At 38.2% G+C, this 15,919-nt stretch overlaps 1 protein-coding gene across 11 annotated transcripts in view; it reads left to right on the top strand.

The window, feature by feature from the left end:
- NRXN3 (neurexin 3) overlaps positions 1–9,282 on the top strand; it is a 1,255,286-nt gene extending 1,246,004 nt beyond the window's left edge. For 7 of the 11 annotated variants that reach the window (XM_040975219.1, XM_040975218.1, XM_040975221.1 and 4 more), the window contains one exon: positions 8,331–9,282. In XM_040975219.1, coding sequence (XP_040831153.1) covers positions 8,331–8,632 — 302 coding nt within the window. In that variant the 3' untranslated portion in view covers positions 8,633–9,282. Of the gene's footprint in view, positions 1–7,703 lie in introns of all 11 variants that reach the window. The other 4 variants (XM_040975217.1, XM_040975215.1, XM_040975223.1 and 1 more) reach the window with 2 other exon arrangements.
- The last annotated feature ends 6,637 nt before the right edge of the window (positions 9,283–15,919 follow it).

Genomic DNA, 15,919 nt, shown 5'->3' with positions numbered 1-15,919 from the left:
ATTTAGATAAGTCTCTTACGTTATCAAAATTAACTTTGTTCTATTGAAGCCATTCTGATGCAATGTGAGACCATATGAGCACTTAGAGTCTTCTCATATGATAAAATTTAATTGTACCAGTAGTTACCAAAACAAAAAAAACGAACCAAAGCAAATAGCAACAAGGGTTTCCCAGTCCCTTCATTATGAATGGAATGTTTTTCTTCTACAACTGTCTGGCTACCCTTTGTGAAGTTCCCAGAATCATGATTAGCATTATTAAACCAGAGACTAAAAATCTTGGTACGGACTGAACCATGGGGACACATTACTGCACTTATTTCAAAATAAAAATAATAAAAGGGGCGTCCCAGCAGGGGCAAAATTCAAAATCATTCTTGAAATATCTTCTATTTCTCAATCACCCAGATGAGTTCTTAAGAGTAGTTGAAATTGGCTTGCAGAAGCAGGTGCTCTCAAGTGTCTTGCCCTTGTGGTTTGCCTACCTGGGTTTCCCAGTCCTTGGTTGAACATTAGTGTTCTCGCAGGGATGTGGAAGAGTTTAACAGTCTCTTCCAGTAGGGGCTGAAGTCAATTCCAAAAACTCCCTTCCCCATGCCTCTTTTACAACATCTTCCTCTCAGTACACAAACATGCACACACACAAACATGCTTTTCCTTCTTAGCCTCGATTGGATGAAACATCTTGTTTTCCACATTGATCTCTGAAAGACTGACACAGAATTTAACAGAGTCTGCATAATTCATATTCGTCGTATGATTTTTCCCATTTTCAGAAATTATACACTCTACTTGCAGAAGGAGACTGTCATTATTTAAAAAAATACTAGATATTCCTCCACTTTTACAGCTCAGGTTAGAGCTCTATGTTATCAACCAGAAATGACTTATCACTTGGGCAAAACCCAGAAACAACATTCCCCATAGAGCAACGTTAATGATCATCTTCTCTCTCTCTTAAAAATAAACCTTCTAATTTCTAAATAAGTCACCTAAGCCATAAGCGGAATGGGATACATTTTCTAAATTACAACTGGCAGACTTATATACAACATTACCTCAATATCTGTCACTCCAGGCTGTATATTAACCACTAACACACACGCACTCTCTCACTCACTCCCTCCCTCCAATAATAAATGCTCTTCGCTGCTACTGGAAAGACATGAAACAAAACACACTACTTTCTTCCTACTCCCGAAGTAGCTTTTTCGTGCGGACCTTCCCCTAACCCTAGCCTGTTGTTCTGTTTTCCCACTTTCCCTAAATGCAACTTACTTTAAGCATGTGTTAATTAACCAGAATCCAGTTCAAGGGCATGGACTATAGATAATTGATTTGTCTAGTCTAGCCACTTTCGTCCCTTTCCAATGTCCACTTAAGACGTACATCCAGACTGCACGCCCTTTTTATTTAAAGAAAAAGAAAAAGAAAAATCACTATTTTGGAAACAAATTCAAAATTTGCTTTGATTGTCAACTAAGACCAAGAGGGGAATACATAAGCCAGATAAGTTGAAGCAACGAATCGTGTCCCCTGACTGCTCTGTCTGTACCTTTTCAGAGTGTGCCATCTGGTTGTTCATCTCTGAAAGTGTGTGAAGTTCTTTTGTCTTTAATTTTTAAAATTTTCCTCCCGTTTGAAAATTGCTTTTTGTATAGTTACATATAAGAAATATCAATGTGTTTCTTTTACATTGCTAGATCTTTAGATTTGATTTTATCCAAAAATTATATATAAAAAAAACATTATGAATTGTTTTCTGCAATTTTTCCCCCACTCCCTCTTTAAATGTGGAACAACTTCAGCTGTAGAAACCCCACATCCACATCTCTCCAATGACAGTAGTTATGTACTACATGGGTGACTTGGGAAAAATGTGTAATGCTGTGTGCACAATCCCATTTTTGTGCGGTCAAGACATTAGCAACACGGCATGGGCACCCCCTATATGCAGAATTCCCTTCCAATTACCTGAGAAGTTTGCCAACTACCCTCCGCAACCAATTCCCTCAACGCATATGCACTCTAAGATGGGGCTGTGCGGCTGCAGGTGAAGTTGTTCAACTTGAATGCCTAATATCTAGTCTCCTTGTTTTTGCTTTGGATCATGATGATTAGTATTATTATTTGATCTATTTGGCTACTTTTAGTATGAAAAAAAACAAACGTTTAAATGAATGTATGACTTTAAACATTGAATGCAACTGTAATGCTATTTGATATTTGGAGTAATTGCATGTTGAAGAAGTTGCAGCTTAGGGTGTGTGAGATTGTCAGTGTTAGATTTCTGTTCTTGATTTTCATCGATGGGCATGTGTAGGCTCATTTGTTTTTGTATATTGCCCATCCCTTCCTTACAGCCAGAAGCTCTAATGCAGCTAGATCACTCCGTGCCGCCCTTACATGGACATGGCGACTCACTTACACATTCACTCCCATCATCTTCATCTCCTGTGTAGTACACTCATAGATACACCCTTCCCTCTTTGCATCCTCCCTGCCCATGTTCCCCCTTTCGTTAGCATCGTTAAAATGTATGTGCTGTCATCCATCCCCTTTGAAAGTCTAAACTTTGTCAAAGGACAAAAACATTTATATATCTGAAAATCTACAATAACGCAGAAATTCATTGAATCCTTTCAGACTGATTTTTTAAAGCAAATTGTTAAATAGCTATTTTTTTGATTTTTCAATCATAGTGACCAGAATTATTTTACATTTCAATTGATGCCCTTCCAAAACCCCAAAAGTTAACTTTCCTGAAGTGCAGATTTTTTTTTCTTTTCATGTTATGTGGTGTGGATGTATGTGCTGTCGCCTCCCTGTATCATCCTGTTGTAAAATTATTCTATTTGAAAAATTAGACATTTTGTTCAAAAGTTTTTTTTTAAGTAATGACAACAACAGCAACAACAAAAAGCAAGTTACAAGAATGTGGCAATTCATTTTGTCCAAGAGCATTCTTACACAACTTTCTTTTGTAAATTTTTCTTTCATGCCAAAAAACATGCGGGCAATTTGTTGATGTAAGTTGACTAAAAATCAATACGGTAATTCTTTTAAATTACTTTGCCTATATGGAAATGATTTCTTTCTTTGCTTACTAACAATCGCCTTTTGTTAATTTGCTCTTACTTTTCTACCTGTTCTTATATTGCGAATGCCTTTCTGTCCCTATTTGTATTTCTACTGACTCCCCTCCCTTGCTTATTTTAGCTTTCAAGTTCATTTTATTTCCTACTATATGATTTTGAAGAGCATATTATTTTGTTTCTTTGGCTTTCATTTGCTTAATTTTCACTGTTGTATTGTGTGCTGAATTGCTCCAAATAATCTATGTGAATTTACTGTTGGTGGAAAGGGGTGGATAAATAGTCCTTTATCCAAAGAAAACCTGGCCTCTGCCTGATTTCCTTTGCTCTGAATTTTAAAGCCTTGAAAGTGTTGTTAGACTCTACAGTGAAATAGTGACCTGGTTACAGCCGGTGGAAGGCATGTTCCCCAGAAGAAAATCAGTTGACTTAGCTCCAAATATTATCAGTGGTAATTGCTTTCTTATTTAATTCTTTAGAAAGCATTCAGGGACATTAGTGCTTTTATTTTATTTTTCCTTTAGCCAAGGGGAAATAAGGTACTCTCAAGTGACTGTGGTAGTGTGGTTACCCAGGATTGTACCATCAGCAGCACCACAGGATACACAGTCAGTTTTACTGAGAATACACACACCAGAAACCCCAGGTGATCTAAGTGTTGTTTTCAAATATCGGTGCCCTCCAGTATACAGAAATGACTGGCACAACACAAAGAAAACAACACATTGGCTTTGTGTCTGTTCCCTTTGCATCAATAGCTGCCATTTTCCTCAAGGATTTAATCAGGTAAGCTTTATAAAGCTTTTAACGGTACCACCATTGGGCATAATTCTAACATGACATGCCTCAACTTGAAAGATATGTGAGCTTGTCACACCTTGCACACTTCAAGAAACCTAAACTGGGTCAGAAGTATACATTTATTAAATAAGTCACTCTTTTTACATTAATTATTGATATCAATGTTACTTGAAGCTGTTAAAAAAAATCCAGTTGCTAACTGAATAATGACTGATTCCAAATCAACATTTTCAGTAAATGGACACTCTACCTCAGTTTACAAAATATGCAGGGTTTGAAACGTGTTGGGTAACATTAGAGAAATAAAACTAAGAGTTTCCTAAATGGAATGTCATTTTACCTAATTAAATGAGAAAGTTTAATTTCTGTGGGAAAAAAAACACCCAGGTCAATTTAATGCATTTGTTTTCTAAATGAAGCTCTTTTCATGAAATCATCTTTCAAACTCAACACATGAAAGAAACGCAGTGATTGGCATAGGAAAAAAAAACCAGAAGAAAGGGCCCAATAATTCAAGTGTTTTGAAGTCAGATACTTCTAGAAATATTAGTACCAAGTATATGTTAAAGACTTAATGTGTATTATTTAGCTTCATATTGACACTAGTGGTTGGAAATGGGCATTAAGAAGTATGAGCTAAGTCCTATGACTAGTGCATACCACTTCTGCCACTTGGAGTTGGATTTCAGAAGAAAACTCTTACCCAGCAAATGACAAATCTCCAGTTGGTGGCTTGTCTTACTTGTAATGTCTATTTCTGGTCAGAGTTATCTGAATCACTCCTAGTACTGCAGTGGGTAAAACTAAACTGCAACAAACTTTTTAAAATCAAACCCATTTTATATGCATCATTAGCTCATAAGTAGGTAGGGCAATAGAAACACCCTATGCAGAAACTCCCATAATAAGAGTTAGGCAAAACTCTTATGCAATACTTGACTTTTCTCTATGTTCTTCCCAGGTACTTGCCATGTTTGTCTTAGACAAAATTTGTCTGATGGTGGATGAAGAGAAATTTATTGTTGATAAGCTTCGGGATATTTATGTGCCCCAAGTCTATAATTATTAGGGCACCAAATTGCTCGATATTAACAGATGAGGTATCAAGGCCAGGGATATGTAAGAGAAACTCAAGGAACCAGAGCACAGTGTCCCCTGCCCGAGGCCTCGCTTTTCAGCCTCATTGTTTTGTTGGTATTTTGGTGAGATCTCAGACTGTCTCCAGAGAAGCAGAGGTTGAAGCCAGATGGAAACTTCCTGCTGGTCCCCTTGGCTTTTTTAGGTGACCTGCTGCATTCACTCTCACCTACAACATTCACACAGTTCAGAGGAGTCCTATTAAATGTTTAATACACTGTCTTTTTTGAAGGCAGAGAGCCCCTTGGCCAGATATCAGCCCTAGAGGTATGAATTATATATCTATAAATACACTCACACAGCAAAAAAAGAAAAAAATTTTTTAAAGCAGGGCTGCGTTCAAGACTAAAATAGACCTTTTCTATCCCTCCTGATCTCTCTAAAGAAAAGCAGTCCTGCCAGAAGGGTACATATTCATCATTTTCAAATGTTAACTTTCCAGAATGTGGCTAGTTATTCCAAACTGATGAAAAAGTCTCCGGATGACAGTGGAAATGAGGGTTTTGATGGATTACAGGTTTGGTCTCACTCTGCCAAGAACCCTTTATCACTTTAGATATGTGTGTGCCATGAATACTTTCGTAAGCACAGACACACATATGCTCACAGGTGCCATCATATTTGGGAGGCGAAAAAGACAGTACCAGTCCATGAATACTTTCATAAGCACAGACACACATATGCTCACAGGTGCCATCATATTTGGGAGGCGAAAAAGACAGTACCAGTGCTCCAACATTTCCTGGGGTGATTACTTTGAATCACACAAAGAAATGTCTTCAGTGGCCTCCCACAAAGGAAGGACCTCATGGTTAAAGAGATCCTGCTCAACTGATAGCCCTTTTGGGCTTCTTGGCATCGTCTTTCAGAAGGGAGGGGCCTAGGTTCCTTGTGGATAGAAAGGTCAGTGGCTGTTCCAGACGCACAGCTCCAGCAGCACAGGGTTTGTATATAACCTATGCAAATCCTCTTATATACTTTTAATCATTTCTGATTTCCTTAAATTACCTGACAATGCAAATGCTATATAAGATTTTACATAAGAACAAAATAAGGAAAAAAAATGGACAATGATTTCCATTTTTTTATAGTCTATGGGTAAATTTACAGGACTGGAAACTTAGATAAGATGGGCGGAGAGTACGCTACAACTGTTTGAAGCCAAAGTTTATATCAAAATCAATTATATATCCCAACTCACACACTTGTCCTAGGCAGATGTTAGCATTACAGTTATCTAAATAATTCCACGTATTTTTCACTACGATTTCCATTTATAATAATGACCCTTCTGTCCCCCAGTGAGCTTCATTTGGAACTAAATGTACCCATGCAAGTCCTTCACTTGCCTGAAATCTGATACTCTACAGCTCCTACAACTGCTCTAATTAATGAGAGTTCTAATTTGTAAACCCTATAGCATGAAACATGAAAAACAGTATTAACTCAGACACCAGCCATTACCTCAGTCATCACCCAAGGTGCAATGCACTGGACACTGAGCCATCGGAGCGCTTTCAGACCCAGCAGACAACAACGGCAACAACAACAAAACATTCAACAACAAAGCCAAATCTCAACTTGCTGACCAACTGGGGAAGCAGAACAGGCTCTCTGCAAAAGGTTATTTGTCAGAATAAACTTTTATGAAACAAAGGTAATAAGAAGGCTGTGACTTTTCATGATGCATCATGGCAAAAGGCATTGTGAAAAGCCGAGGTCCTGGACACCGAGCTGACATCAGAGATCATAGTCTTAGCCAGTGAGGGGAGCAACATCCAACACTGAGTTGCTGGACCATCTCTGCTTAGCAAGGAGTGGTGATCTAGCAAACTACCCTGAACTTTCTTTCTGACCTAACTCTCCACATATTTGCAAGGCAATGATGAGAGTTGGTGAGGAAACAGACATTCTTGCCACTGTCATTACAAAAATATCTATGTTAAAACACTCATCTTTAATTTAAAATGTACAGTAACCATCTAAATTGAGTATGATTAAAATGGACCTTCCACCTCAGCATATACTTCATACAGCAAGAAAAAAAAAAACAATTGATAAACATAATACACTAACATGAGCCCAGCTGTCATTTAGTCAGAGGGAACTTTCTGGAAATAGTCAAAATGAGTTTGTTAGAGCAACATTTTAACTCTGCATAATGTCTGGCAGTTTATAGTGAATGAAGACGGCATGCCATTTAAATCCTTGATCTTGTTATCAGTGATAAAGACCATGCACTGGGAGCAAGCTAAGTAAACTCCCAAGAAAAAAGAGATGCTACAAGGCCATTACTAAACTCCTGAGTTAACACATGTCAGAATGTACCCACACCAGTTTGCTAGCCAGCCAATGTACAACACCACCATCACCTGTCATCATCCCCCAAGCTGATCCTGGGAACATATTTGCATTCTACCTAAGTAATTACTTGAGAGTATCTTCAAAAACCCCAGATTTAAGGATGTCTGCTTCGGATGGCAAGAGGCTTCTAACCAACCCCTTAGCCTGCCTCGATGAGGCTACTCCCAAAGTAACCGTCCATGGGTCTAGGCTGTCGGGATGATGGTTTCTGAGCTGTAGCCTAAGAATCGCCTTCATGGAAAGTGCCTGAGAACCATTGTGGATGACTGTACTAATTCTGTTCTTCTCTTTTCTTTTCAATCCCAGGAGGTGAATTAGTTATTCCTCTTCTTGTAGAAGACCCCTTAGCTACCCCTCCTATTGCTACTCGTGCACCTTCCATTACTCTTCCCTCTACCTTTCGCCCCCTCCTCACCATTATTGAGACCACCAAAGATTCCCTCTCCATGACCTCTGAGGCGGGGTTACCTTGCCTGTCGGACCAAGGCAGCGATGGTTGTGATGATGATGATGGCTTGGTGATATCTGGGTATGGCTCAGGGGAAACCTTTGACTCTAACCTGCCCCCTACTGATGATGAAGATTTTTACACCACCTTCTCCTTGGTAACAGATAAGAGTCTTTCCACTTCAATCTTCGAAGGTGGCTACAAAGCGCATGCGCCCAAGTGGGAATCCAAGGACTTTAGATCTAACAAAGTCTCCGAGACTAGTAGGACTACTACCACACCTTTATCCCCTGAGCTGATCCGCTTCACAGCTTCCTCCTCGTCTGGGATGGTGCCCAAATTGCCAGCTGGCAAAATGAATAACCGTGATCTCAAACCCCAGCCTGACGTAGTCTTGCTTCCGTTGCCCACTGCCTATGAGCTAGACAGCACCAAACTGAAGAACCCACTAATTACTTCCCCCATGTTCCGTAATGTGCCCACAGCAAACCCCACGGAGCCGGGAATCAGACGGGTTCCGGGGGCCTCAGAGGTGATCCGGGAGTCGAGCAGTACAACAGGGATGGTCGTCGGCATTGTGGCTGCTGCCGCCCTCTGCATCCTCATCCTCCTGTACGCCATGTACAAGTACAGGAACAGGGACGAGGGGTCCTATCAAGTGGATGAGACGCGGAACTACATCAGCAACTCGGCCCAGAGCAACGGCACGCTCATGAAGGAGAAGCAGCAGAGCTCCAAGAGCGGCCACAAGAAACAGAAAAACAAGGACAAGGAGTATTACGTGTAACCGTCACGACACCGAGGCGCGCTGCCTCCCCGACGGCGGCGTTCTCTCTCAACAAGCGAAGGACTCTGACCAGGAGTTTTTACAGATGTCACAACTGTGCTAACTAGGAGACGGGGTATACCATCACTTTGGTGGGGAAAAATCCATTTCTTCACGGGACGCACTCACAGATGTCTCTCTACAGTGCAGCCAGGGCTGCGCAGGTGCAGCAGCAGCCGGGAGACAGCTCATTCTGTCCTGCTGTGACACAAAGCACACACTTAGCGCCCTGGAGCAAGCCGATGGCTCCTCTGCTTTCCCAGACTGGGAAGCTTCCTTCTCACCAGGACCTTTTGCAAAAGGAACAAGACTTCCTGGCTCACTTGTCCCATAACTCCGAGTGGGCCTGTAATGTTCGTGAAGCTTGACTGTAACCATGTTTTCTCTTTCTGTTTCATTATGTAAAAATAAACAATTTAAAAAATTTAAAAAAAATAACAAAATTCCAACAAAATGAAATTAAAAAAAAAAAAAACTATACACAACCTTTATCTGGTTCTGGCTAGTGTGCGTGTAACTTTTCAAGATCTGAGGGGAAAAAATGGCTTTTGGGTTTGTTCGTTTATTTATTTTTTTTTTTGAATGACTGGATGTAAGTAAAAATGAAAAAAAAAAAAAGCAACTCAGAGAGACTATTTGCCATATGAACTTAAAAGCTACCGTGACATTCACTCTACACATCAGGCTGTGATGTCTCTATAATCTGTTGTTTGTTTCCTGTAAAATGCTTTGTTGAACACATAGGATAAACCATGGGTTGGATGACACTATTGATTTAAGAAGCTGTCCCCCCCCTCAACAGGATCTAATGCCACAATTTGCCACCCAGACCCTCAACAGGAGGGCTTTAGGGCTGGTTCTTCTCAAAGCTATTGGCTTAATCCTATTCCCTTCCATGAAGCCAGCCAAATTGTATTCAAGGGGAGCGCCCCCACAATTTAATACAGCCTTTCCTAGCAAGGGGAAGGGGGTGGGCTGGATCTGTCACTGATCAAAGTGCATGCAAATAATAACGATTTGAACTAGACAATCCCAAGGTCTGTGGAAAATCAGACAATAGGGGAGTTCAACCTGTGGTGGGACCGCAAAGGTCACACAAGCCGAACACCTCACGACAGAGTACAGAATACATCGTTCTTTCCCCACCCCCGACGGCTCAATGGTCTTCATTGTGGTTTAATTTTGTAGCCTGATACAGAGAACTCCCCGACTTCCATGTGCTCACTTCTCCCGTTGCACATCTTTTTTAAAAACAAATAAATAAATGAATAAAGCTGCTGTGACACACACACACAAAAGGAATTTAATAGTATAATATATATATAAATAAATATATATAGATATATTTATCATGGTATGTTTGATGGGATGACTGACACAGGAAATCTGTTAAAGTCTTGAAGTGGAATGAGAATGTGGTTTTCAAAGAAAATGACACAGCAACAAAAAAGCAAACCTGAAAATGTGAAGAAAGTGTGAGTTTTCGTTTGTCACAGTTAACTGTCAGAGAATTTAATGAAAAAAAAAAATCTCAGATTTTGTTTACATATTTTACTACATTTTTGCTGGTATAACTCCTTAGCCACCTCTGTATATACTGCTTTAAGAACTGTTATTTCCTTTTTCTATCTTTATTTCAGTATGTTCGGTTTGTATTCCAGTTGTCTATTTCTTTTTCTTTTTTTGTGTGTGTAAAGAGGAAACGATGTACAGAAAAATAAACCGGTTGTGTGGCCATAGCAACCTAAAAAGCAAGAGACAAACCAAGACAAGCATTCACTCAGAAAAGTGAGTCCTCTGAAGGGTCAGATACAGTTTCTTTTGTACAGATGAAAAATCAGCTGATTAGATGTAGAAATCTACTCTCGCTGGTCTTTGTAAGTTGCATGAATATTTGACTCTGAGAAAAAAAAAACTTCAATATTCAATACATGGGCAGACAGGCACGATCTACACGGTGGTTGCAGTTCCTAATGTGTATGGAAGAGATGTTCCTCATAACTGATATTTCAATGTGTTAAAGAGGCTTTTTTTTTCAATATTTGCGTTATCATTAAAACAGACAGGACTATAAAACGATATCAAAGCACGATTTTAGATAACCTACATGGCCCAGCCTTTATGAAGTTGATTATATCTCGATGTCCGTGAAAGATTGCTGTTCTTGGAGTCTTGAGGTCTTGTGAACTGATTTCCTGCTTTATTTCTTTACATTTCTTCTTTGAGTAAAAAAAAAAAAAAAAAAAAAAACTGTTCTATTCCTTTAGTGTAAGTTTCTATTTGGACAATTTTATGGGAACATGTGCATCCTGTATGTGAGCTTTTATCATATTCCTGTTATTTTATTAGCAGCTCCTAAAGGAAGTTATTTTATGATGTTGTGATGTTATTGCTTTTTCTTTTGCCTTTTCTCTTTTATTTCATATTTGTATTTTCGTTCAAGGATATGCTTAGCAATAAAATGTTCTTCCCAAAACTTTGTACGATAATACAACTTTATTTTCTTAACATCGAAAAAAAAAAAATGATCTTACCCTGGGCTATTTTTGCTCGATCTTACTAACATCCAACTGAGTTAAGGCAACATGCCTATGGTAACGCATGTTGTAACCAGTTCCTAATTATAGAAACCCGTCGGATATGACCCATCATGGGACTAACAATTCTGTTGACACAGAAACAACTCTTCAAGCTGATGATCAGGGGGAAGGGGGAAAGACTATTCGAAAGAGGTAAGATTATAGAAACACTCCAATCTAGAAAATATTATTAGGTAATGTATTTTATAATGTCTGCTACTTTTAAGGTGTTATGAAGAAGCAAATCTAAAAGGAAAGTGTAAATGAATCCTAATTCTGAGCCCCTCTTCCCTGATTTGTTTTTGCTTTAGAGTTTTCAATTACGATATTCATTATCCACTCCTTAGAGTTTCAATTTCCCTTACATTTCTGCATCTTCTGGCAGCTGCTTTCTTGGCCAGTTGGATAATCCTTCATGATACTTTGTTATTCACCATCAGTATTTTTTATGGTGAATAACAAAGTGTCTCCCCTCTAACCAACTTTTCAAGTTTTAAATACTTCCATTTCATGTGCATGAATATTCTTTGCAACTGATTCTGTAAATTCAGATTTCAATAGTGGAATTATTATACTCATGACAACCTTGGGGAGTGAAAAAAAAAATTCAGGCTCAGAGACATCCTATTAAGTTCATTTTCTGGCTGTTATCATAATTTACTTATAGTAAAGCAGTAATTTAACCTCATATTGTGCCAGACATCATGTTAAGTGTTTTTATCAGTATGGTCTGTGTGCAATTTGAGTGTTAGATAATATATTTTAAAGATGAAGAAACAGTTTAGGGACAATATGCTAAAATAGTTCTAGTCCTATCGAATTCCAGACTTGGCTGATATGGAGGTAAGTGTGATGTGATGGAAAAGGTATAGATATTGAGGTCTGAATGTTAGTGCCCCAGCTGGACTAGTCCCTTCTTGTGGAAAATTTCGCATCTGATATTTGGATTTCATTTCTGATAAATGTGCTATTTCCGTGATTTTGCTTGCAAGGTAATTTGGGAGAAAAATAGAATGCTGTGCTTTTGTTTGGCACAATAGGAAACTACTGTGGTTGGTATCCTTTTCAAACTTTACTCCTTGTCCTATTCCCTACATATTAGCTGCAATCTAGAATTTTAAATTATATAGTAAATTCTACACCTAGGAAAGGATTTATTTTTTAAGGAGTCAAGAGATGTAACTAAGTCATTCTCATGGCTCATAAGCTACAATTGACAAAATAGTCATGTTGTAATAATATACTTGGCAGTCATGAAGACAGCTGTAACATGACGTTGACATGAAGCATCATCAATCTTTGTGATTGATTTTAAGTACATCAAGTACTTTTTATGCCAATGACTTATTATTTGAATGAATGAATGACCTATTATTCAAGCATGGCCAGATTTAAAGTGACAGTCATTTAGATACATTGGTTGATGTTCCTCAACTAAAGTATTTTTTCATTATGTTTCTTTGAAGAAATATTAAGATTGTATCTGCCATGCCCAATGCGTTTGGCATTGGTCCTGGATTCTGGCATTGTAAGACAGTATTCAAATATTGGCTGTGAATTCTCTGTCCTCCACCAGCTGTGAAGCTTTGAATAAAGTGTACAGTGACTAAAGGCTTCTATGAAATCAAACTAATTGTACACATCATAGCTCTATTTTACAACTAAATGAACCACTCCGAGCACTCCAATAGTGATGATGCGTATCATCTTTCAAATTACCTGTTATTATCCTTAAAAAAAGAAAAAAACGCATGTTGGGGATCCTCAGACCAATTATCTTGCTGCTATCATTAAAAACAAAACAAAACTTCTGGTTGAAATCACACAAGTTCAGGGATGCTTTGAACTCTGAGTCTCCCACCGCAAACATGTACAGTCCTATAAGATGTCTCATTGCAGCCCGATCTTCAGGTACACAGAGCAACAGAAATGTTTATATGATAATCTCCCCTTTGCTTCAATGGAATGTCTTCCTTCTTTCCTAAATTATAAAGCTTTCGTTGCCTTAATTACACCATGAAAATGCTGTATTAGCTTCCTCCCCATACACTTTAGAAATGCCACAATTTCATATATAGGAGAAGAACCATTTTTAACTTTTCTTCCTGCTGGTAATCTGATAAATATTCGCTGAACACTATGTACCAGCCCATCAATGCAGAAAAGGATGTGTATTAAAAAAATTTTTTTTAGTATCTCATGTAGATCAAGCCCGGGACAAGGCTCTCCTCAGCCATACTCCAACTAAATAAAGTTTGATCTTTCTCCAAAAACATCCATAACTTGTATGAATTAAAACATTATAGTGTTGGACATGTTTGATAATTAGCATAATTATTGTACATGAAGATTTTAATCTAATAAGGATATAAAAATAATGTTGCTACAATAATTAGCAGTAATTTGTCAAGGAAAGACAAACTGATTTTATTGGAGATTCACAATAAATTACTTAAGAAAGGGCTGAATAGAGGGGATAACAGGATAGATCAGATTAAATTTAATAGTAAGGAAAAAGAGGAAGCCAACAGGACACAGGAAATAAATTTATTTAAGGGAAATAAATTCATAGGAGTGGCTAACTACCAGCATGCATTCAGAGTGAGCAAGGCCCCCGGTAGGCTTCATCTTTTATAGTTGTTAGGGGCTAGGGGATAGCTGGAAGAGGAGGTCAGGGGCAGAGCTGAGGTGGTTTTACATGTTTTTTTTTTCTGAGAGCTTTCACACCTGGTAAGGAATGTCAAAGACGGAGTGGGGAACAAATGGGGTACAGGATTAAGCTAGATTTGGGGGAAGAATGTAGGAGCAAGCATTCCTCTGAGAACTGGATCTTGTTTCAGGCAGGAAGCTGTAATGGCTAAAGCTCGTGTCCCTGTTCCATCAACAAGTAAAATGTTGAAATAGAACAGAAATTCATAACCCAGGTACATCACAAAAATGGGGGGAATGCATTACTGGCATTTGTAAACAGCAAGGTTTTATCTAGTCAAGGAACAGAAGCAGTGAACCACGCCTTGAAAAGTTCTCAAAATCAAATACTACATCTATCATTGAGTATGAAGGAGACATGCATGCTTGAAATAAAAAATAATAACTCATCCAATGTCAGTAAAGGTGAAACTCCACAATGTTTGAGGTTCTAGGTGAAAAAAACCAGTTACTATGAAGAAAATAGTAAGCCCACCCTCTTATATAAGAACAAGAGAAGAGGGTGGTAGGATCAGACATGTTCCAATGGATGTGCCAGAACTTGAGAAGACCAGTGAGAAAGGCTGTGATGGAAGTGACTTAACAGTAGAGCTATGGAAACAGGGTCTAATTTGTTGGTTACCCTGTCAAGACAATGATGATTTACAGAAATAAAACAATGATGATTTTGACACTATGGGAGTGATTTTCTGTGAAACAGAATCCAGTTCTTATCCCTATAAAATTTTTTAAAAGTTCATCTGTCATATTACACCCTGCATTAAGCCTCTTCTTAAAGATTTCTACATTGTAGCCAGGGGTTCTCTGGTATTATGTAGCACTAGTAAAATTTTAATTCTAGCTATATTTTCTCTTTTACTGTGAAATAGCAGACACTTTCCCGATTATATATATTACAAAGAAAACAGACTAGAAGTATTTAACTGAGCTCTCCAAGGTCACACAGCTACTTAGTAGAAAAAATCACGACTGAAAAATCTAACCTTCTTATCCTAAGTTTGAAACTTTCAATTCCACAGTACTGTCTCTAGGGAACCCAATCATTTTCTACCATTTTCCTGAAATATTTGGCATGGTAATGAAGAAACAGAATGACACACTTTGCGTTAGTGAACTTGCACTACTGTAACAAAATATCAAAATTGTAAAATACCTTAAATATGAGAAAATTACTTCTCATACTTTTGCACGTAACAAGTTCCAGATCAAGCTTCTGTAAGATTCAGTTTCTGTTGCAAGCTCTCTTCCTGGCTTACAAACAGCTACCTTCACACTCTGCTCCCACGTGTTTCCTGAGAGGGAGGGTCTCACTTCCTCTTCAAACAAAGCAATCTGCATTGCTCAATAAAACCCAATCTTATTAATCCATTTACCCTTAACTACTTCCTGACAGTGCCATCCCCAAATATATTCATATTGAAGTTAGGGTTACATCATGTGAATTTGGGGTCAAAGAAGGGTAACATAGTTCAGTCCAGAACAAGTGCACACAATGATGGGAAAGTTCATACATGGGTTTAGTGTGGAGATACCAAAAGATAGAAGGAATACAGAAGCAATCCTCACTCTACTGAAGTGCTTAAAGGATACAAAGAACAACAAATAAATCTAGTAGAAGTTGTCTCAAAACAAAATAGGATCCCATAAACAGAAGCCAAGATATGCCAGTGGTGTTAAGGTCATAGAAAGAAGGGCTTGCCAAACAGGAATAGCCAAAGGAAACTCATTGTCTGGTCTCAGAGATGAATCAAATGAGTTTCAAGAGGTCTTGATTTTTTTTAATGATTACACACACAGGTTCTATACTCTGAATAATATAACTTGCTTTCTGAGGATAAAGTTTTAAATTATTTTACCAAGCAGACAGCTTTTATAATTTTATTAGATTTACCTGAGAAGACTAGATGAAATTAAATATATAACATATATATAATGTGTGTGTTTATATATTAAATGTTAG

The sequence above is a fragment of the Ochotona curzoniae genome, unplaced genomic scaffold, assembly GCF_017591425.1.
Source record: "Ochotona curzoniae isolate NIBS_2020 unplaced genomic scaffold, NIBS_Ocur_1.0 contig_2688, whole genome shotgun sequence".
NCBI lineage: Eukaryota > Metazoa > Chordata > Mammalia > Lagomorpha > Ochotonidae > Ochotona > Ochotona curzoniae.
Note: the sequence above shows the minus strand (reverse complement) of the source record. Positions and strands in the feature narration are given on the sequence as shown.